At 41.0% G+C, this 21803-nt stretch overlaps 1 protein-coding gene across 3 annotated transcripts in view; it reads right to left on the bottom strand.

Moving 5' to 3' along the window:
• Positions 1–21803, bottom strand: part of gtf2h1 (general transcription factor IIH, polypeptide 1) — a 58450-nt gene that overhangs the window by 16636 nt on the left and 20011 nt on the right. For all 3 annotated transcript variants that reach the window (XM_080190390.1, XM_080190389.1, XM_080190392.1), the window contains 7 exons: positions 19895–19988; positions 19598–19747; positions 17149–17228; positions 10939–11057; positions 8850–8937; positions 5643–5731; positions 299–416 (listed from right to left, as the gene is read on the bottom strand). In XM_080190390.1, coding sequence (XP_080046516.1) covers positions 299–416; positions 5643–5731; positions 8850–8937; positions 10939–11057; positions 17149–17228; positions 19598–19747; positions 19895–19988 — 738 coding nt within the window. The remainder of the gene's footprint in view (positions 1–298; positions 417–5642; positions 5732–8849; positions 8938–10938; positions 11058–17148; positions 17229–19597; positions 19748–19894; positions 19989–21803) is intronic.

Raw genomic sequence — 21803 nt, 5'->3', positions numbered from 1 at the left:
ATAATATATTAATTGCCACAGAAGCAAACTATTGTATCTTTGGCCACAGTTCACTATTTCTTTGTATTCTTATGTTGCTCTCAGTACATTGCTGAGTTAAATGAGAGATTGACATAAATGAGCAATAATATTAGATGAAGTATAGATGTGTCTCATTCCCTCTATGCAGCTTAGTTTTCATTTACAAAGTTTCATTCTACTCTGCTCCTCTTTTTGGCCTGTTGAAACTCAAACACAGACAAGATGATTTGTGTTCAGCACAGCCACAAAATATTTATGCTTATTTTGCTGATCATACCTGAGCAAGACTGGGGTTGTAATTAACCATTTCTTGTTGAATACAGTGGACCGAGTTAATGATATCCTGGCTAGATGCGTATTGTTGAGACTGAACAGGAGTTGGACCATGAAAATATCTAAAAGAAAAATAGTAAAAAAAAAGAATTTCACTAAAAATAAGAATTTTGTTCCGCTAATTATGCTTTATTTTAGTTGAATAAGAGCACTCTGAGGCAAAATGCAGCAGTTTCTAGAATTTACTCAGTTCCTTTCTTTTCATATTTCAAACCAATGCATCTTATTCTAGCAAGTTAGAAAGCTCAACAACCAGGTTCCACACGTTAGTCCCTTTCTGCAAAGTTACAACTACAAACAAGATAGAAAGCACTTATAACACAATAGGTTGTAATGATCCCAAACTACACAGATGAAGAAATTTTATGACAGTGACCCATCCTACAATGCCAGGAAGACCCTTCATTGATGCTTTGATGAGCTTACAATAGCCTGATATATTTATGTTTAGGTATGGCCACATTGGAGATTTTATTCAGTAGCACGGATGGAATTAGTTACTGCCTCAGAGATTGGAGTATCAGTGGAGTAAATTTGAGGGCATTCAGGAGAAATTTGTCAATCTACCAAGATCATGTGAATTGGGCACACAGAAGTCAGTTATCAATTTAATAGCAAACTTCAATTCTCTGCACAAATAATAGATATTCACATTTTTGATTTTACACAAATAGTAAGTAGCCCAATAATCAAAGCAACAGTTGACACCCATTCACCTTAAAAACAAGGAGAATCAAACCCATTCTAGTGCAGTAAAATAAAAAATAAATAGGTTCTTGAGGACAGATACAGGTTAAAAATGATTACATATAAACAATGGATTTTTCTACAGCATAAACTCATCTATAAGTTTTGAATGTTTGGCAGTTAAGAGTGGTGTCATACATAAATTATTGTGGTGAATGATACAATAAGTCACTCACTGTGAGCAGGAAATGTATGTTCCTGGTTCGTGCCCAAATAAATTCTCTATTCTGAACTTTCAAGTCCTATTAATCTTCCTCAGGGTCCTGGTCTCTAGCTTATTCCTCTGTAGTCCTTGTTTTACCAATTACCTTCTCTTAAGCTCCTAAACCTCCTATTAATTTGTAGGCAGTGGCAACACCATGTAAAGAATTAGCGCTCATTTAAGTTGCACTGTTGTCAGTGACTGATGGAGCATCTTCTCCATGGACTTCAGATGTTCTCACTCAATGATAATTACATACTAGTTAAGATAGGTTTGTAGGATTATCATGCTTTAGGACTATTTTGGTTGCAAGAGTTTTATAGTTTGGGACTGCATCTTTAAATTTCAGAGAAATAATAGTCATGTGACATTTGCTCAGGTCTATCTGACCATAAACCTCAGCAGTTTAATTATCAATGATCAAAGGGAGAGTCAGAATATTTTGGTGTGATGGAGGTGCTGGATGCTTGGGAACAGCTGTTTCTAAGTTCACAGTGAAAAGAACATAAATCTCCCAAGAATCTGAAAGGTGGTAGCCACATCATGTTGTAAACAGTTGCAGTTTGTTTCTAAAATGAAAGGTTGTGATCACAGATTAGTATTTCTCAATTGAATATAGAGCTATGGGGGCAATTCTCCCATCTCACTTTTTTTTAAGTGCAGCAGGCTAGACATTTGGGCGTCCGCATGTCTCCCAGGGATGGATTTCCGGTGCTGTCAGCTCCATGCCTAACAGATGCAGCAGGTAATTTTAGTATAAATTTAAATCTATTAGCAGGCCCAGAACCGAAATCTCCAAGCTCGCTAGCCTCTCCCTCATCCCCCCACCAGGAATGTTTCACTCCAGCAGTGTTTATAATAGATCTTCACTTGCAGGGTGCAGTGGCCTGACCCCACTGGAGTAAAGGGGGGGGCAATCAAGGGTCCGGGGGGGGGGGGGGGGGGGGGGTGGAGGACGGACACAACACCAGGGTAGGGGGGAGATGGCGCATGCCCCCTGGGCATTGCAACTTGGCAGTGTTAGCCTGGGCCCCCAGCACTGCCCGAGGCACAAAGTGCCACCACCTGGGGGCATCTTGGCACTGCTCACCATATACAGGGCAGTGCCAAGGGGATGGGGCCTCACAGGGGGCCTTGCTGCCATTGTGCATCGGGATCGGTGGGCGAGGGAGGCCAGCCAGCCATTGTGGCTGGTCATCGGGGTGGGGCAGGAGATCAAGGTGGGCCAGGATGGGGAGATAGGGTCCTGCTGGGTCAGTCAATGGACCAGTAATCAGACTGGCTAGCAACTGGAAAGCCAGCAGGCTGTGCATGTGCTAATCTTGGTGCTGACAGATCGGTGCATATGCAGTGGCCCCCTCAGCATTCTGCTACTGGCCTCTTCAGCAGGGATAGGCCCCGCCTATTGATTTCTGGAGTTTCTCGCTAGTGCACCCTTCAATGCACAGAGTGTGGGAGATCCATTTTGAAGCTCCCACTAAAAAAAAGCGTGATTTGCTCCAGTTTTTACATGAATTCAACACCTAGAACTTTTATGGGAGTATCCCACCCAATGTGTTTCCCATTGTCATGGGGAAGTAGATACAGAAATCCATTTTGAGGTCAGGTTACAGGCTTCCCTAAATGTCCAGAAATTTCAGAGAGGGGGTCGGAGTTATAGTTTTGATCTTGTGGTCTGTAGCCAACAGAAAGGAGAACAAAAATTGATGGATATTAGCCAGCCCTGCAAACCGAGCAGCAACTTTATCGATCACCGTGCAAAATATGGGTGGGAGCTCAGACTCAATCTGAAGACCAAGTACATTCATGTAGTTAAGATAAAACATCTGGCCTAGCTAAAGCTGGAAGGAATGCTCTTGGAAACATCTTGTGGTGAAAGATAGTTTTAGGAAAAAAAAATAACAGGAATAAACCATTGGAAACAGTCCCCAAGAGACTGGATGTCTATTTAAGAGATGGAGCAACGTAACATGGGGTTCACAGTTGACATTAAAACTGCAAAGCAGCAAACTCCAGTGGTTTGAAGTAATCTTTAGTTAGTGTGTTGTCTTTAATCATTGATATGGTAAAAGTTATTTTAAAATACAAAATCCTTTCAGCTAATAACCAGAAGTTCAAATTGCTGTTTAAAAGTTATCAGTTTCTACAGAGATCATAACATCACAAGTTGTAAATGGTATGATTGAATTTTGTTCATTTGATATTTCAGTTACTGAGGAAAAAAAAATGGAGAAAGCATACAATTTTTTACATGGTTAGAGTAGTTCACTGGTCACCCTTCTCAAATAGGAAAGAAAATTCTAGTAAATTTGTATACCAGACCATCAGCTAAAAGAAATTTAGTAGACTGGGAGTTAAGTGGGAAAAAGAGCCAAATGGAAGGAAGCTTGACAGAAAAAAGCAAAAAAAGTATTACATTTATAGGAAGTGTGCTTTATGTGAAAAATACTAATGGACAAATAGACAGACAAAGTGGAAATGTAGAAAACCAATTTGAGAATCTCTACAAGAAGATAAGGTTCACCATGGTAGGCTTCTGCAGAAAATGCAGATGTATGGGATTGAGGGTAATCTAGGAAATTGGATCAGGAATTGGCTAACAGATAGGAGACAGAGGGTGGTGGTTGATGGTAAATATTCGTCATGGAGTTCAGTTACGAGTGGTGTACCTCAGGGATCTGTTTTGGGGCCACTGCTGTTTGTAATTTTTATTAATGATCTGGATGAGGGTATGGTTGGGTGGATTAGTAAATTTGCTGATGACACCAAAGTCGGAGGTGTGGTAGATTGTGAGGAAGGGTGTCATAGTTTGCAGGAAGACTTGGACAGGTTGCAGAGCTGGGCCGAGAGGTGGCGGATGGAGTTTAATGCGGAGAAGTGTGAGGTAATTCACTTTGGTAGGAATAACAGATATGTTGAGTATAGGGCTAACGGGAGGACTTTGAATAGTGTGGATGAACAGAGGGATCTAGGTGTATGTGTACATAGATCCCTGAAAGTTGGGAATCAAGTAGATAGGGTTGTTAAGGAGGCATACGGTGTCTTGGCGTTTATTGGTAGGGGGATTGAATTTAGGAGTCGCAGCGTCATGTTGCAACTGCACACAACTCTGGTGCGGCCGCACTTGGAGTACTGTGTGCAGTTCTGGTCCCCACATTACAGGAAGGATGTGGAGGCTTTGGAGAGGGTGCAGAGGAGGTTTACCAGGATGTTGCCTGGTATGGAGGGGAGGTCCTATGAGGAGAGACTGAGGGATTTGGGGTTGTTTTCGCTGGAAAGAAGGTGGCTAAGAGGGGATCTTATTGAAACATATAAGATGATTAGAGGTTTAGATAGGGTGGACAGTGATAGCCTTTTTCCTCGGATGGAGAAAGCTAGCACGAGGGGGCATGGCTTTAAATTAAGGGGTGGTAGATATAGGACGGATGTCAGAGGTAGGTTCTTTACCCAGAGGGTGGTGAGGGACTGGAATGCCCTGCCTGCTGCGGTTGTAAATGCGCCTAGTTTGGGGGCGTTTAAGAGATCCGTGGATAGGTTTATGGACGAAAAGGGATTGGTTTAGGTTAGTGGGTCATTGTTTTTCAACTGGTCAGCGCAACATCGTGGGCCGAAGGGCCGGTTCTGCGCTGTAATGTTCTATGTTCTATGAAACAGCTAGCACTACAACTATTTCTGCAAGGTTTAGAAGGGGCTTGAAAGATTTCTCCCGTATGAAAATTGACAGTGCAGTCCTGCTGCTAGCCACAGGGAAAAAGCAACTGATAAATGGGGTTACTGCATATATGTAGCATGGGAGAGAAAGAGAACAGATAGTGCATTCCCCTAAAAGCTATCGTAAGCATACTTTGAGGAAGAACATCCAGTTATGTAACTGGTGTATAACCTAACTCTTAAAGTTCAGGCTTCATGTACAAGAAAGCCATAGCCATAGAAGGTGACTGAATTGGTTTGAATGTCAGCTTGCAAGTTTTTGTATGAATTTGAAGTTTTTTTTTTAATTAGTGTCACAAGTAGGCTTACATTAATACTGCACTGAAATTAGTGAAAAATCTCCTAGTCGCCACGCTCCAGCACCTATTTGGGTACATTGAGGGAGAATTTAGCATGGCCAATGCACCTAACCAGTACATCTTTCAGACTGTGGGAGGAAACCAGAGCAATCAGAGGAAACCTACACAGACACAAGGAGAACACGCAGACTCCACATAGACAATGACCTAAATCGAGAATCGAACCCGGGTCCCTGGCACAATCAGACAGCAGTGCTGACCACTGTGCCACGTGTATGATTAATCTGCTGGCTTGGGTCAACAATCCTACTCTATGATCACAAACCTACCTGTCAGCTTTCTTCAAATTTAGTGCAACTGTCTTCTTTGAGTTCTTCTCTCCCAAGTCTTCATACTCTATTGCTTCCTGTAACTTCACCTTCACAGAAAGAAAGATTCCAACAATCAAACTTTGAGTTGTATTACACTGTCCTACCTAATTGCTCTGCTCTCCTACACCATCCCACCCGATGTTGCCATTCTAATCTACAGACCATCCAATTCTCCTCATTAATGTATGATATATTGGTCTCCCTTTTTTTTGTCCCTTTCAAATAATTTCTAATTGAATTAAACTTCAGCTGGACTCCAATCTGATTAGTTTGAAGTTAATTTTTCTCATCTTTTTAGCTCACATGACATATAACTAAGAAAATTTAGAAGACAAAAACTTTACAAACTTTCACCTGGGAACATTATGTCTTAAAGTTAGGCCATTTGAGCAACAAAGTTTAATTCTTAGACATGGTCTTCATCAAATGAGACTTCAAAAAGGCAAAACAAAGTGCTAGAAAAGCAATACAACAAGGTCAAAAAATCAACTTTCTTGCAGAATGTGGGTATCTACAAAAGAGAAACATTGGGGAAGTACAGAATTTCAAAGTGTAGAAATAGGCAAAAAGTGAATTTTCCTGTGTATCAGGAGAATACAGTAAAAAGTCTGACAACACCAGGTTTTAGTCCAACCTATTTATTTGATAATATACTCACAAGCTTTCGAGGGACACCCTCTTCGTCAGGTGAATGGAGAGTTCTGGCCTCAGACAGAGCATATAAAGCACAGACAGTTTAGAGATTACTGATTAGAATGCGAATCTAATATTCGCATTCTAATCAGTAATCTCTAAACTGTCTGTGCTTTATATGCTCTGTCTGAGGCCAGAACTCTCCATTCACCTGACGAAGAGGGTGTCCCTCGAAAGCTTGTGAGTATATTATCAAATAAATAGGTTGGACTAAAACCTGATGTTGTCAGACTTTTTACTGTGTTTACGCCAGTCCAACGCCGGCATACCCACATCATATCAGGAGAATAATCAGGAACAGCAGGACATTATTCCTTTACAGGATACAGGTCCTCTATTGAATTGGATTTGGAAAGAAAACATGGGCAAGAATACCTCACATCAAGACATTAAATAAAGCATTGTGAAATATTTGTTCCACTGGGCAGTGTGTGGTAACCATGATGTGAAGATGCCAGTACTGGACTGGGGAGAGCTCAGAAGAAGTCTCACAACATCAGGTTAAAGTCCAACAGATATATTTGGAATCATGAGCTCTTGGAGCGCTGCTCCTTCATCACACTCACCTGATGAAGGAGCAGCACTCTGAAAGCTCATAATTCCAAATAAACCTGTTGGATGATAACCTGTTATTGTGAGACTTCAAGAGCAGAGGTATTTAGGAATACAGGCTCAGGATGTAAAAGGCAGTACCTGAAGTTGTTAAAGCTATAAGACAAGCTAATTGAATTCTCAGATACAAACAGAAAATATTGGAAAAACATAACAATCGGGCAACATCAGTGGAGGGGGAAACAGTTAATGTTTGTGGTCAACTATTGTAACAGAATTATAAATCCATCCCCCCAACCAGCTGCCAAGCTATAGAATATTAAAGCTAAGAGGTAAAGATGAGTCTATATTAAATTTTTAAGACCTGTTATAGTACTGAGAGAAGTATTAGGGTTCCACATTAATGGGTACGTAGGGGCTGTGATGAGAATGCATCAAATTCACGACAATACTGGCTGTATGTAGAAACATTAATGAGAAGGAAACCTAAAAGAATTGGATCTTTCTTATTAGAACAACATCAATAATGATGGAAGCATTTAAAATATAGAAAGGATGGAACAGAGTAAATGGCAGAGTGCTATCACCAAGGGAGGTACAAGAACATTGGGGCATTGATACAAGACTAAATGCGAGAAACCTAAAACCGAGGCAGCAGAAACTTCTTTAGAGTTGTGAAGCTTTGAAATCCACAATGTTGAGGCAGAAAAGTCAAAATTCAAGATTATATCAGTGAAGTGCAGAAAGAAAGGGAAGCTGAAGGAATATGGAAAGAGGATGGGCTATTGTGCTAAGAACTATTTGCTCACATGGAACCTTTCTGATTTTCTCCTCTCTATCTGAGGTACAAACACCAATGACAATGGCAAGAGGAGAGGAGGCAAGAGAGAGAGAGAATGACAATGTCATTGAACTAGTAATCAAGAGGCCAGGCTAATGATCCAGAGACATGGATTCAAAACCCACCATGAAAGCTTGTAGAATTTAAATAAGTAAATCTGGAATATAAAGCTAGTCTCAGAAATGGTGACCATGTCAGCTTTCAGCGATTGCTGTAAAAAGCAATCTAGATCTCAAATGTCCTTTAGAGATTGAAATCTGCTATCCTTATCTTGTCAGCCTACATGTTTTAATTTGATTTATTGTCACATGTATCAATATACAGTGAAAAGTATTGTTTCTTGTGCACTGCACATAGAGAAGGAAAGGAGACGGTGCAGAATGCAGTGTTACAGTCATAGCTAGGGTGTAAAAATCAGCTTAATATAAGATAGATCCATTCAAAACTTCGAGTCAGTCAGTACACAACCTTAGACTTTTGTATCTTTTTCCCGACAGACGGTGGAAGAGAATATATCCAGGCTGCATGGGGTCCTTGATTAATGCTGGCTGCTCTTCCAAGGCAGCGGGAACGTGACTCCAGATCAATAGCAATGTGGTTAACTCTTAACTGTTCTCCGAAATGGTCTCGTAAGCCACTCAGTTCAAGGGCAATTAGAGATGGGCAACAAATGCTAGCTTTGCCCACATCCCCATGAAAGAATAAATTAGCTGTATTGTCCCTACCACTGACTTAGCTGCAATCAGCCAACTCAGCAGGCTAGGAATCAAACCAAGGAATTTCATTGCTTGCCTGACTCAGTTTCTCATCATGTAAATTTACTGAGGCACTGGGAATGGATAATTTAAGTTAATGGCCAAGCAAGCTGAAACCAAATTTTGAGGTGAAATGCTGGTAAATCTTATATAGAAGATTTTGTTCAATGTTTAAAGCCTTGCTCAGAGTCTGTGTTTTATTCCTGTTGTTGGTTGCCATCCCGACTACAGTTTACCACACGGGAAGTCTGATATCTATCTTGTTTAAGCATTGTTTCAGAATGATATAGTTTTGTTTTCTTTTGTAACATCCTTTATCTTTACCTTCTTGACTGGCGGCTGGAAACAATCTGAATCACGGGAATTACCATCAGTGTTGTTGTTCTCACTGTTCTGATCATTTTGTGTTTCTCTGCAAATGCGACACAAAGGGTTACATTACACAGTTACCCTCCAACAACTTCATTCCTTCAATTCTGGCCTCTTTTTCATCCCTTCCCCCTCTGGTGCATTATTAGCAGTTCCATCTTCAACCACCCAGGTACCACTCAGGAATGCCCCACTCACCCCTCAAAGCCATCCCACCTCCCTACTTACCCTTTTTCCCTTAAGGTTCTCCTTAAAACATGCCTCTTTGACTAATCTTTTGCTCACCTTAACCTTCCATCCACCCCAAATTGGCCTAGTGGCCTATCTTCTTTCATGACTCTCCAAAGCATGTTGGGATATTCCTCTACTTTAAACATACTACATAAATGCAGGTTATTCTATGTAGATCTCCAATGATGAGTTGGAGTTACTATTTTATAATTGTATGTTATCAACAAAATGTCATGATGTGGAGATGCCAGCGTTAGACTGGGGTAAGCGCAGTAAGAAGTCTCACAACACCAGGTTAAAGTCCGACAAGTTTATTTAGTAGCAAAAGCCACTAGCTTTCAGAGCGCTGGCTGCCCCTTCGTCGGGTGAGCGGGAGTTCCATTCACCTCCAACTCACCTGATGAAGGGGCAACCAGCACCTCAAAAGCTAGTGGCTTTTGCTACCAAATAAACCTGTTGGACTTTAATCTGGTGTTGTGAGACTTATACTGTATCAACAAAATGTGACAGGGAAAACATGATGGGGAATGTTACAAGTTGTGAAACATTTACAGAAAATGCATTTTGTACACAAAACTTTTAAGATACTGCAGAAATCAAGAGTGGTGAAATGGGGATAACAGAAGCAAGGCATGCAGATATATATCAGTTACCATTTTAAACGCATGTATTTTGCCATTAATTTTAGATATTTCTTTTATAAATTCTTATGTCCTCATTCAAATGAAAACTACTTTTGTAAAGTTGCCACTCAATTATGCCAAGCTACTGGCATAGGTCTGATTAAAGGTTTTCCTGTCAAAATTCAACTTTAAAAATCAGAAATTCAACAAGAAACCATCTCTCCCCTCTCTATCAATTAACCCTGTATCTCTATCTCATTCAGTGTTAGAAATCAAAAGTGTTTTACACGCGTTCATGCCATTAGCATCAACCTGTTCTGTCAAAAATGCATGATATAATTAATTAGCTTTAACTGGTGTTTATTTTCCAAAAACCAACGTTAATTAACTTCAAATTTTAATGAAGGAATTAAATGGCTTTTTATAAAAAAGCACAACTTAATAGATAAATTGAAATGTTATGAAAAGCTTTTTTTAAAAGGTTGTCCAGAACCTTATTTTGATCATAAAATTCACTAACTGTGAAAAATGGCAACCAAGTCTTTTTAGAAAGCAGTTTAAGTAAAATATGATTCCAGACAAAATTCAGATTGGAATTCTCCTTTGTGCATCATCTAGTGGCATGACAGGAAATAGCAATTGAAATTTCCCTTTAAATCATCACCCAGTGCTGTGACAGCTAACAGACAAGTGTTGACACTTCAACTTTGCAGTTCCTACAGGACACGTTAACAGCAGATTTCAACATAACGTAAGCATAGTGCATAGTGCTCGAAGGGCCGAATGGCCTACCCTGCAGCTATTTTCTATGTTTCTACAAGAAAATGATGCTCTGATGAGCTTGGATATGACAAAGTGCATGAATGGGCCACACAGACTGGAAGGTCCTAGGACATAATCCCAGTCTGTGCTCAGTTAAATGAGTTTAACACAAACAGTAATTTAGTTGAAGATCCTTGTGCCTCTGGACCATGGCCTATATGATTTCAAATCTATGGCAATATTGGTTGACTCTTAACTGTCTGCTGATATTGTACAACAAGCACTCAGTTGTATTCAAGAAAGCAGCTCACAAACACCTTCTCACTGGATGGGCATTAAATACTGGCCTTGCCAATAACGCCCACGAAAACAAACCAAAAACAAAGACGCCTTGCAAAAGGACCAAAGAAAATTGCATTGACACATACTGTTTGCGGAGGACGGCTGCCAGCACCATGGCACTGTGATGATTGAAGCGACGGATTATAGCAGCATTGCTGCTCTCCTTGTTGGATTTAGAGGATGACAGCGCTGAAGTTCCATAACCCTGTGAACAGCAATTTTCACTGCAGTAAGACTGTTGATATACAAGTTGTCACAAATACCCCTCTTACATTTAAACCATTTATGTCATACACTATATCTGAGGAGAAACACCTAAAAACATACATCATAAAAATAAGCATATGCCCCCTGAACCCCCAGTCCAAATACATATGCCCGAATCAGTGTAGCCTGTTGAATAAAAATATATAATCGGTTCCAAATATTTATTATGTCAAAGACCTGCATTTATATAGCACCTCATGTGCTGCAGTGTTTCACAATAATTTACATTTGAAATGCTGCTACTAATGTTGTCTAGATAAATGCTGCAAATCTTTTACTGCAAATTGCACTAAATTGTGAAATGAATTGAATGATAGCTTAATTTTTGGGGGGAATATTAGTTGAGAGAGGAATATTGACCAGGACACCAGGAAAATGCCTTGCGCATCTTCAGATAATGCTGTGGAATCTTTTACATCCACCTTAACAAACCGCACCTCAATTTATAAACTCCAACACTTGTGTAAATATGAATTGATGGAATGTCTTTGATCCTATAATATTCACACTCAGGTGAGTGTGCTCAAATTGCGACAGTGCATTTTCAATGCATCACAAAGTACATACAGTCTCAAGCCAACCAGACAAACACGTGCAGTTTCCATGGGCTTGCATTCAAATCCACACAATTTTATAGTTTTCTTCATAACATGCACATAATTTTCCCCCTTCTGCAAGCATGAATGTCTATTTGCATACCTGCATACAGTCTTTTAAAGTTAAAGTTTATTTATTTGTCACAAGTAGGCTTATATTAACACTGCAATGAAGTTGCTGTGAAAATCCCCAAGTCGTCACAGTCCAGCACTGTTCGGGTACACTGAGGGAGAATTTAGCATGGCTAATTCACCTAACCCGCACATCTTTGGGCTGTGGGAGGAAACCAGAGTGCCCAGAAGAAACCCACGCAGACATGGGTGCACGCAAACTCCACACAGACAGTGACCCAAGCCGGGAATCGAAATTCATAGCAACAGCTAAATGAAAGCCCGGCTGTTAGTGGAGTTGGTGTGCCTAGAGACAACTTCACGAACACCAGACTCTCAAAAAATAACATCTCTTCCAACCCGGAATGACTGGGGCGCGATCAATCTAGGACACAAAGCCAATTTCCAGACACTAGATAAATAGGTTGAACAACTGGCCCCAATGTAATCCTACTCTGCTGGAAAATGTTTGAACTACCAGCTACAGAACTCATTCAATCTCTGCCTGCCTACTTCATTGTGAAGCATCAACACCACCAGAAAAGCACCAGTCTTCAGCAAGCTGACCTCAAAGAATTCCTGATTGGACTTCGATTTTAAACTGTGGAACTCATGTAAAGCAACATTATTTTCCTCTGCGGTCCCAATACTATATTAACTCCTACCAAGAGAGAAAATGCTGGAAAATCTCAGCAGGTCTGGCAGCCTCTGTAAGGAGAGAAAAGAGCTAGCATTGAAAATCCAGATGACCTTTGTCAAAGCTAAAAGGCATAGAAAGTGGAAGCTAGAAAGGGTCGTCTGGACTTGAAATGTCAGTTCTTCTCTCTCCTTATAGATGCTGCCAAACCTGCTGAGATTCCCAGCATTTTCTCTTTTGGATTCAGATTCCAGCATTCGCAATAATTTGTTTTCATCCTATATTAATTTCTTTTGTCTGTCCCTCCCTTTACTCTATGAACGCGGAGTGGGAAGTTGCAGACACTTTTTTTGCATTTTTTTTGTGTGCAATAAACAAATCTTCTGAGTTAATCTTAACTTGACTTTGTGTGAGTTATTGGTAGAAATCAGATCACACAAAAACCAAGGAGTGGGAAATACACCACCACTTATTCAAAAAAAATCAAAACACTTCCTGCTTATGGACAAGCGGGAAGAGGAAAAATCAGTCTTGCTTGAATTCACCCCCTCCTATCTGTAACCTACATCTTGACCAAAAAGAAACAGAAAGAAAAAATCCAATCTGAGCAATTAGCATCCCTTCAGTCTTTTTTTAAACAAAAGTGTCATTAGTGATAACAAACAGCTCAGTTACCTATAACTGCTCACTGAACCTCAATTTGAGGCCTGCCAGGGCCACTCGGCTCCAGACCTCATTACAACCATGATCTAAACATGGGCAAAAGAGCTGAATCGTAGGGGCAAGGTTAAAGCGACAGTCATTGATATCAAGGCAGCATTTGGCCGAGTGTGGCATCAAAGATCTCTAGCAAAATTAAAGTCAATAGAAATCAGGGGGGAGAACTCTGCACTAGTTGTTCACAAAGTCCAATCATCCCAGACTCAATACATCAAGGAACTTCGAGAGTAGTGTCCTAGACTAATCCAGCTTCAGCTGCTTTTTCAGTGACCTCACCTCCATCATAAGGTCATGGGTGGAGATGTTCATTCATAATTGCACATTCACTCCCATTTCTAAGTCCTCAAATAATGACTGCCTATGTCCACATGCAGCAGGAACTGGACAACATTCAGACTTGGGATGTGCCATTCACACCACACAAAATGCCAGGCAATGGGCATCTCTCAACAAGCAATAACACAACCATATCCCCATGATATTTAATGACACTGCTTTCGCTGAATCACACACCATCAAATCCCTGCAGTTATCATTAACTAGAACCCTGAACTGTACCAGTCATGTAAAAACTGTAGTCACAAGAGCAGTCATGATGTGGAGATGCCAGCGTTGGACTGGGGTAAACACAGTAAGAAGTCTGACAACACCAGGTTTAAGTCCAACTGATTTATTTGATAGTAAACTCGCAAAGCTAGTGAGTTTACTATCAAATAAATCGGTTGGACTTAAACCTGGTGTTGTCAGACTTCTTACTGTGTCACAGGAGCAGGTCAGGGGTTGGGAATTATTTTGCCAGTAATTCATATTATGTCTCCCCAAAAACAATTTCACTGTCTATAAGACCCAGGTCAAGAACATGATGGAATCCTCCCCACCTGTCTGGATAACTGAAGCTCCAATAGCATTTTAGAGCAACATGTTTCAGGAAAAAGCAGCCTACTTGATCGGTATCCCAGCTATCACCTCACACAGTTACTCCCTCCACCATGAACACTGTGGTATGAACACCATTTACAAGACGCACTGCAGGAACTTACCAACAGTTTGATAGCACCTCACAAACCTGCAAACTCTACCACATAAAAAAAACAAGGTAATGCACAGATGGGAACACAACCATCTGCAGCTTCACTTTTAAATTTAAAATAATCCTGACTTGAAAATACACTGCCACTTCTTTACTGAGTCAACACTCACATCCCATGACAGAACAACAACAAACTTACATTGATATAATTTCTTTAACTAAGGCCATCTTCCAGACAAGTGTGAGGTAATGCATTTTGGAAGGTCTAATACAGATAGGAAATATATAGTAAATGGCAGAAGCCTTGAAAGTAGTGATAGGTAAAGGGATCTGGGTGTACAGGTACACAGGTCACTGAAAATGGCAATGCAGGTGGAGAAGGTAGTCAAGAAGGTATATGGCAATGCTGGCCTTCATCGGCCGGTGTATTGAGTTTAAAAATTGCAAGTCATGTTGTAGCTTTATAGAATCTGAGTTAGGCCGCACTGGAATATAGTGTTCAATTCTGGTCACCACACAACCAGAAGGACGTGGAAGCTTTGGAGAGGGTATAGAAAAGATTTACCAGGATGTTGCCTGGTATGAAGGGCATTAGCTATGAGGAGAGGTTGGAGAAATTTGGTTTGTTCTCACTGGAGCAACAGAGGTTGAGGAAAGACCTAATAGAAGTCTACAAGGTTATGAGAGGCATGGACAGAGTGGATAGTCAGAAGCTTTTTCCCAGGGTGGAAGAGTCAATTATTAGGGGACATAGGTTTAAGGTGCAAGGGGCAAGGTTTAAAGGAGATGAACAAGGCTGATTTCTTACACAGAAAGCAATGAGTGCCTGCAACTCGTTGCCAGGGGAGGTAGTGGAAGCAGACACAGTAGTGACTTTAAAGGGGCATCTTGATGAGTGCATGAATAGGATGGGGATAGAGGGATATGGTCCCCAGAATGGTAGGGGTTTTAGTTAAGTCGGGCAGCATGGTCCGGACAGACTTGGAGGGCCAAAGTGCCTGTTCCTGTGCTGTAATTTTCTTTGTTCTTTTTCCATCTACATAACAAATCTCGACTTTATTCCTGCCTGAACTCATCTGCTACTGAGACACTCATCCACACCCATTCCAATACATTCTTGGCCATTCTCCCACTTTCTGTAAACATTGGGTCATCCAACACTCCGCTGCTCATGTCTTAACTCGCATCATATCTCTTTCACTTATCACTTCTGTGTTTGCTTACCTACATTGGTTTCTAGTTAAGCAACAGCTTGTTTAAAATGTTCATCTCTGCTGCCACATCTTTGAATGGACTCACCTGTTCCTATCTCTATAATCTACTCCCTACAATATTCCAAGATGTCCATGCTCCTTCAATCCTGGCCTCTACTATTCCTGACTTGAACTACTCCATCACTGGCAGTCATACCTTTTGCAGCCAAACCCTTGGTTCCAGAATTTCCTCCTGAAATCTCTACTAATCACTCCTCCTTTAAGGTCTTCCTGAAACCCAACGTTTTGGACATCAATCCCAATATCTCATATGTAGCTTGGATTTAAATTTTGCTAATGCTCCTATGAAGCACCTTGGACAATTTAATTACATTAAAGATACTATATAAATACGAGTTGTGGCTGTTCTAGTAATAAAAAATCCCAAGAGATTTTGCAGGATAATATTACAATGGGTGACCAAAAGCTCGATTGAAGAGGTAGGTTTTACAGAGCACCTTAAAGGACAAAGAAGTTTAGGGAAGAGTTTCCAGACTTTAGTGCCTTGCAGTAGAAGGCACAGCCAAGAATGATGGAGACATGCAAGATACTAGGTTTGGAGGAGTACAAAGATCCCCTAGGATTGTGGTGCTACAAGAGGTTACAGAGAGGGAAGTGATGCCATGAATGGATTTGCAAACAAGGATAAAAATATTAAAATACAGGCATTGCCAGACTAGGAACCAATGTAGGTAAATAAGGATAAGAGTGATGGGTGAATGAGACTTGTCGCAAGTTAGGATATATAATTTTAGATGACAAATTTATGGAGGGTGGAAGATGGGAAGCTAACCAGCAGCGTGCTGGAATAGGAAGACAGGATCCATTTAAGGGAGAAAATGGTGATGCTGAACTCTATAGACTATATTGTGAAACTTGAATATTAGTCACTCGCACACTTTTTTAAAAAAGATATGTATAAAGTCCCCACCATTTATATCATTCATTCTCATTACAAGCAGATTCTATATCAAGCAATTAACTCGGACTGTTAGTGTAAGTATCAGCTACAGTGTTAACATGCTGGCTATTTTAGGCATATGTTCTGAATTTTTCTTTCTTGTTTTGCCATTTCAGTTGTCTTCCATTCACTTTAACATGATAGTTTCCATCAGCAGCCATGCAATTAAATAGCCCAAAGTAGAATTTTAATTGTTGCTTTGGTCCTATAGTTTTGCGTCTTCTTTCTACGGAGCCACTAAAATCTCTGTCTCACTGTACCCCCACTCATCCCAATGGTTCAGCAGACTAATTTCAGATGTAGGCCCACTCCAAAGAGTGACCTCTGAGTAAATAATTGCCATAAGAAGTCTCACAACACCAGGTTAAAGTCCAACAGGTTTATTTGGTAGTAAATGCCACTAGCTTTCAGAACACTGTTCCTTCATCTGGTGACTGGAGAGTTCGGATCACAAACAAGGATTAATCATATTGCCTGCAGCCATGAAAAGGAAAGAACATGGAATCAAGGTTTGGAACAGCACAAATTGGTCTCAGTGCTACAATTGTTAGGACAAGGGTAGCTGGTTGCACAGCTGCTGACTGCCTTCCTCTCTACTTGTTATACTTCTCACTGCCAAATTACTTAAACACTGAAGCTCTGTTTAAGTGTCGGATTGCATGGTACAGCAAACACGTTATTCACATGCCCTGTTGAACCACTGGTACAAAGAAATGCTCACCTCGCCCAATGATTTATCCTCCAGCGAAGTCAAATCCACCAGAGGGTTCTTCACTCCCTGACTAACCAGAGTCTTCAAACCTGATCAGAGAAAAATATAACAGCATCTCTTCTCAGACAAAAGTGGCATCACTGTACTATTGCAGAGCATCGTTCAAGTAATAAAAACAGAGGTTAACCACAAGACATTAAGTAACATTTGACCTGTTTTCATCCTATATATAATTCAACCCCTATGTATTTGTGGATGAGAAAACAAAACCAACAAAAACATTGCAATGGCAAGTTTCAGACTTTACAGGAGACAAAAACTGCTTGGGGAATAGGTCTCTATTAATTTCAACCAGTTATAATTTGTTTCCAGGCTAAGTCTGTTATTCAGGGTTCCTGTACATAAAAATAAAGTAAAAGCTTATTTATTAGTCACAAATACACTTACATTAAAACTGCAATGAAGTTACTGTGAAAATCCCCTTGTCGTCCATCAAGGAAGGTCACCTCAGCGCTTCACTCTACTGCAAGCCTATGGATAACCTCACGATGCTCTACTTCACGAGCTTCCATCCTAAATACATTAAAGAAGCCATCCCCTATCGACAAGCCCTCCATATACACGTGATCTCCTCAGATGAGGAGGAATGCAATAGATGCCTACCGACGCTGAAAGATACCCTCATAAGAGCAGGATATGACATTGCATTCATTGATTGGCAGTTTTGACGTGCCACAGCAAAAATCCGCACCAACCTCCTCAGAAGACAAATACGGGACGTGCTGACAGAGTACCCTTTCTCATCCAGTACTTCTGCGGAGCGGAGAAACTATGACATCATCTTCAAAGCCTTCAACATGTCATTGAAAAAGACGAATATCTCGCCAAGGCCATCCCCACACCCCCATTACTTGCCTTCAAACAACTGTGCATCCTCAAACAGACTATCATTTGCAACAAATTACCCAGCCTTCAGGAGAACAGACACCATACAACCCTGCCACGGCAACCTCTGCAAGACATGCCTTATCATCAACACGGATACCACCATCACACGTGAGACCACCACCTACCAGGTACATACTCATGTGGCTCGGCCAACATTATCTACCTCATACGCTGCAGGAAGGGATGTGCTAAGGAGTGGTACATTGGTGAGACCACGCAGACACTTCGACAACGGATGAATGGACACCTTGCAATAATCATCAGGCAGAGGTGTTCACTTCCAATCAGGGAATACTTCAGCAGTCAAGGGCATTCAGCCTCCAATCTCCAGTTAAGTGTTCTCCAAGGCCTTCAAGACACACAACGCAGAATCGCTGAACAGAAACTGATAGCCAAGATCCTCACACCTGAGGATGGCCTCAACGAGGATCTTGGGTTTGTGTAACACTACATATAATCCCCACCATTTGGCCTGGGCTTGCAAAATGCTACTAATTGTCCTAACTGGAGACAACTCACACCTCTTTAACCTGTGATTATCCCTCTCTCCACTTGCACTGTCTATACCTGTAAAGACTCGCATTCCAGCCATTATCTTGCAATTGTGTCTGTCTATATATACCGTGTTTGTGAAATCTACCTTTCCTTTCACCTGTTGAAGGAACAGCGTTCTGAAAGCTCGCGATTCCAAATAAACCTGTTGGACTTTGACCTGGTCTTGCGAGACATTTTTACTGTGCCCACTCCAGTCCAATGCCAGCATCTCCACATCTTGACATTCAACAGTATTACCATTGTTTAATCTGCCATCAACATCCTGGGGTGGGTTACCATTGACTAAAAATGCAGGTGGAGTAGCAAAATTCAGGTCAGAGGCTGGGAATTCTGCAGCGAGGAACCTCTCCTCAAGACTCACCAAAGCCTGTGCACCATTTACAAATCACAGTTAGGAGTGTGACGGAATACTCCCCACTAGCTTGGATAAGTTCAGCTCCAACAACACTCAAGAAGCTCAACAGCCTTCAGGGCAAAACGTTTGCTTGACCAGCACCCCATCCACCACCTATTAAATGTTCGCTCCATTTCCAACCAGCAAACAGTGACTGCATTGTGTACCACGTATAAGATACACTTCAACAAATTCACCAAATCCATTTAATACCACCACCTCTAGAAAAACAAGGGAACACTACTAATTGCAATTTTCCCTCCATATCAGATCTCCTGAATTGGAAATATAATTGCCATTTCTCTAATGTCATTGAGTCAAAATCCTGGAATTCCCTTCCTGACAGCATTGAGGATGCAGCCATGGAACATGGGTCAAGATAGTGACTCACACCACTTTCTCAAGAGAAATTAGGGACGGACAATAAATGTTAGCCTTGCCAGAGAAGCACACTTCCCATGGATGAATAATAAAAAACTCAAGCTATTTTATGTCTGCACAGATCCATTTACTCTCCATATTTGCACCTACTGAAATCCGTGCTTTGAATTTAAGGCTCACCTTTCTCATCAATCCTGGCACACTCAGAGAAGAGATCCTTAGAGCCAGCGTTGATCCTGTCCCTATGGAAGTAGTGAGACTGAAAGAAGCGGGTCCAGAATTCCTTCTCTGTCATATTGTGAGGAACATTCTCTGCATACTTCTGTTTCACTGTCAAACAAAGTAAGAGTATCACACAATCATCTGGGTCAAAAATGCTGACTGTTCTATACAGACTGCCTACCAGCAGACATGTTGCCCATAGCTCACTATTTGTCCTATCCAAATTCATAAGCTTTCTGCTGATGTTGCACTCACCTGCAGGATAGGTCCTAAAAATCGATTCGATGATGTCAGAGGTCAGATTATACCTGAGACCATTACAGCCATCAGTCTGTGGCCGGATATCCGCCTGTGAGGAAAACAGGAAACAATTACATTTCAGATATTGCAGTATACAAGGATAAGTGGTTACTTCAAACTGCATTTAAATTTTCACATTTAGACTTATGAAAAAATAAATTTCTATAAAAAAAAAGCAGTCAGCCTCTGCAGACACTTCGTACCCATATGCCCAGCCTCAGTATTCTCTCCTCTCTCCCCTTCAATGACACTATCACACTCTCCTGGAACTGCTCCCTGCTATCTAAGCACCCACACACGTATATTGGTTTACTAATAAATGTAGTTTTTCCTTCACCAGTGTTGAATTATTAGGAACATTAGAAAGAACAATAATAATTCTCTATTAGTCAGAATCATAAATCAAACATATAGGAAACAAGCTAAGTTCATGCGTTATAGGATCTGAATTAGGTTATTCTGCCCTCGAGTCTGGTCCGCCATTCGATCATGGCTGATATGTTCCTCATCCCCATTACCCTTCAACCCAATACCAATTAAAAATCTGTCTAATCCTCCTTAAATTTACTCAACGTCTCAGCATCCACCGCACTTTGAGGTAGCGAATTCCAGATTCACAACCCTTTAAGAGAAGTAGTTTGTCCTCAGCTCTGTTTTAAATTCGCTACCCCTTATCCTAAGACAATGATCTCTCATCCTAGAATGCCCCACTAGTGGAAGCACCCGCTCCACATCTATTTTATCCATACCTTTTATCATCTTGTATACCTCAATTTGATCTCCCCTCATTCTTCTAAATTCCAGGCAGTATAGGCCTAAACTGTTCAATCTCTCTTCATGCGACAAACCCCTCATCTCTAGAATCAAACTAGTGAACCTCCTGTGAACTGCTTCCAATGCCACTACAGCTTTCCTCAAATAAGGGGATCAAAACTGTGCACAATACTCCAGGTGAGGCCTCACCAATGCCTTGTATTGTTGCAACAAAACTTCCTTGTCTTTATATTCTATTCCTTTAGCTATAAATGCAACATTCCATTCACTTTCTTTATTATCTGCTGTACCTGCATGCTAGTTTTCTGTGACTCATGAACGAGAACATCCAGATCCCTCTGCACCGGAGCACCACAAAGACTGTCCCCATTTAGACAATAAGTCACCTTCCAATTTTTCTGACCAAAATGTATGACCTCACACTTATCCACGTTAAACTCCATCTGCTACATTTTGGCCCTCTCTCCTAACCTATCTATATCCGTTTGTAAGGTTCTTATTTCCTTATTGCAACTCACAGGCCTGCCTATTTTTATGTCATTTGCAAATTTGGCTATAGAGCCTTCTATCTCTGTGTACAAGTTGTTAATATAGATTGTGAATAACTGGGGCCCAAGGACTGAACCCTGTGGCACCCCACTAGTTACTTCTTGCCATCCAGAAAAAAATCCATTTATCCCACTCACATTATGCCATCTTTGGTGGCACTCACCTGATGAAGGAGCAGCACTCCGAAAGTTCACGCTACCAAATAAACCTGTTGGACATTAACCTGATATTGAGAGATGGCTCACAGTGCCTACCCCAGTCCAATGCCAGCAACTCCACATCACATTACTTTTTTAGTTTAAGTTTAAAAGTTTCCCAATCTTCCAGCCTGCCATTAGCCTTTGCAATACAGTATACCTTAGCTTTTGTCTTTATATTGTCCTTGACATCCTTATTTAGCCATGGATTTTTTTTTAACCCCCTTACCATCTTTCTTCCCAACTAGGATATATTTCAGTTGTGAGGACCTGAGTATCTCCTTAAACAACTACCACTGCTCATCCGCTGTCCTACCTTTTAGCCTTCCTGCCCACTCTACGTG

This window comes from Carcharhinus amblyrhynchos, chromosome 6 (genome assembly GCF_965287045.1).
Source record: "Carcharhinus amblyrhynchos chromosome 6, sCarAmb.v2.hapA, whole genome shotgun sequence".
NCBI lineage: Eukaryota > Metazoa > Chordata > Chondrichthyes > Carcharhiniformes > Carcharhinidae > Carcharhinus > Carcharhinus amblyrhynchos.
Note: the sequence above shows the minus strand (reverse complement) of the source record. Positions and strands in the feature narration are given on the sequence as shown.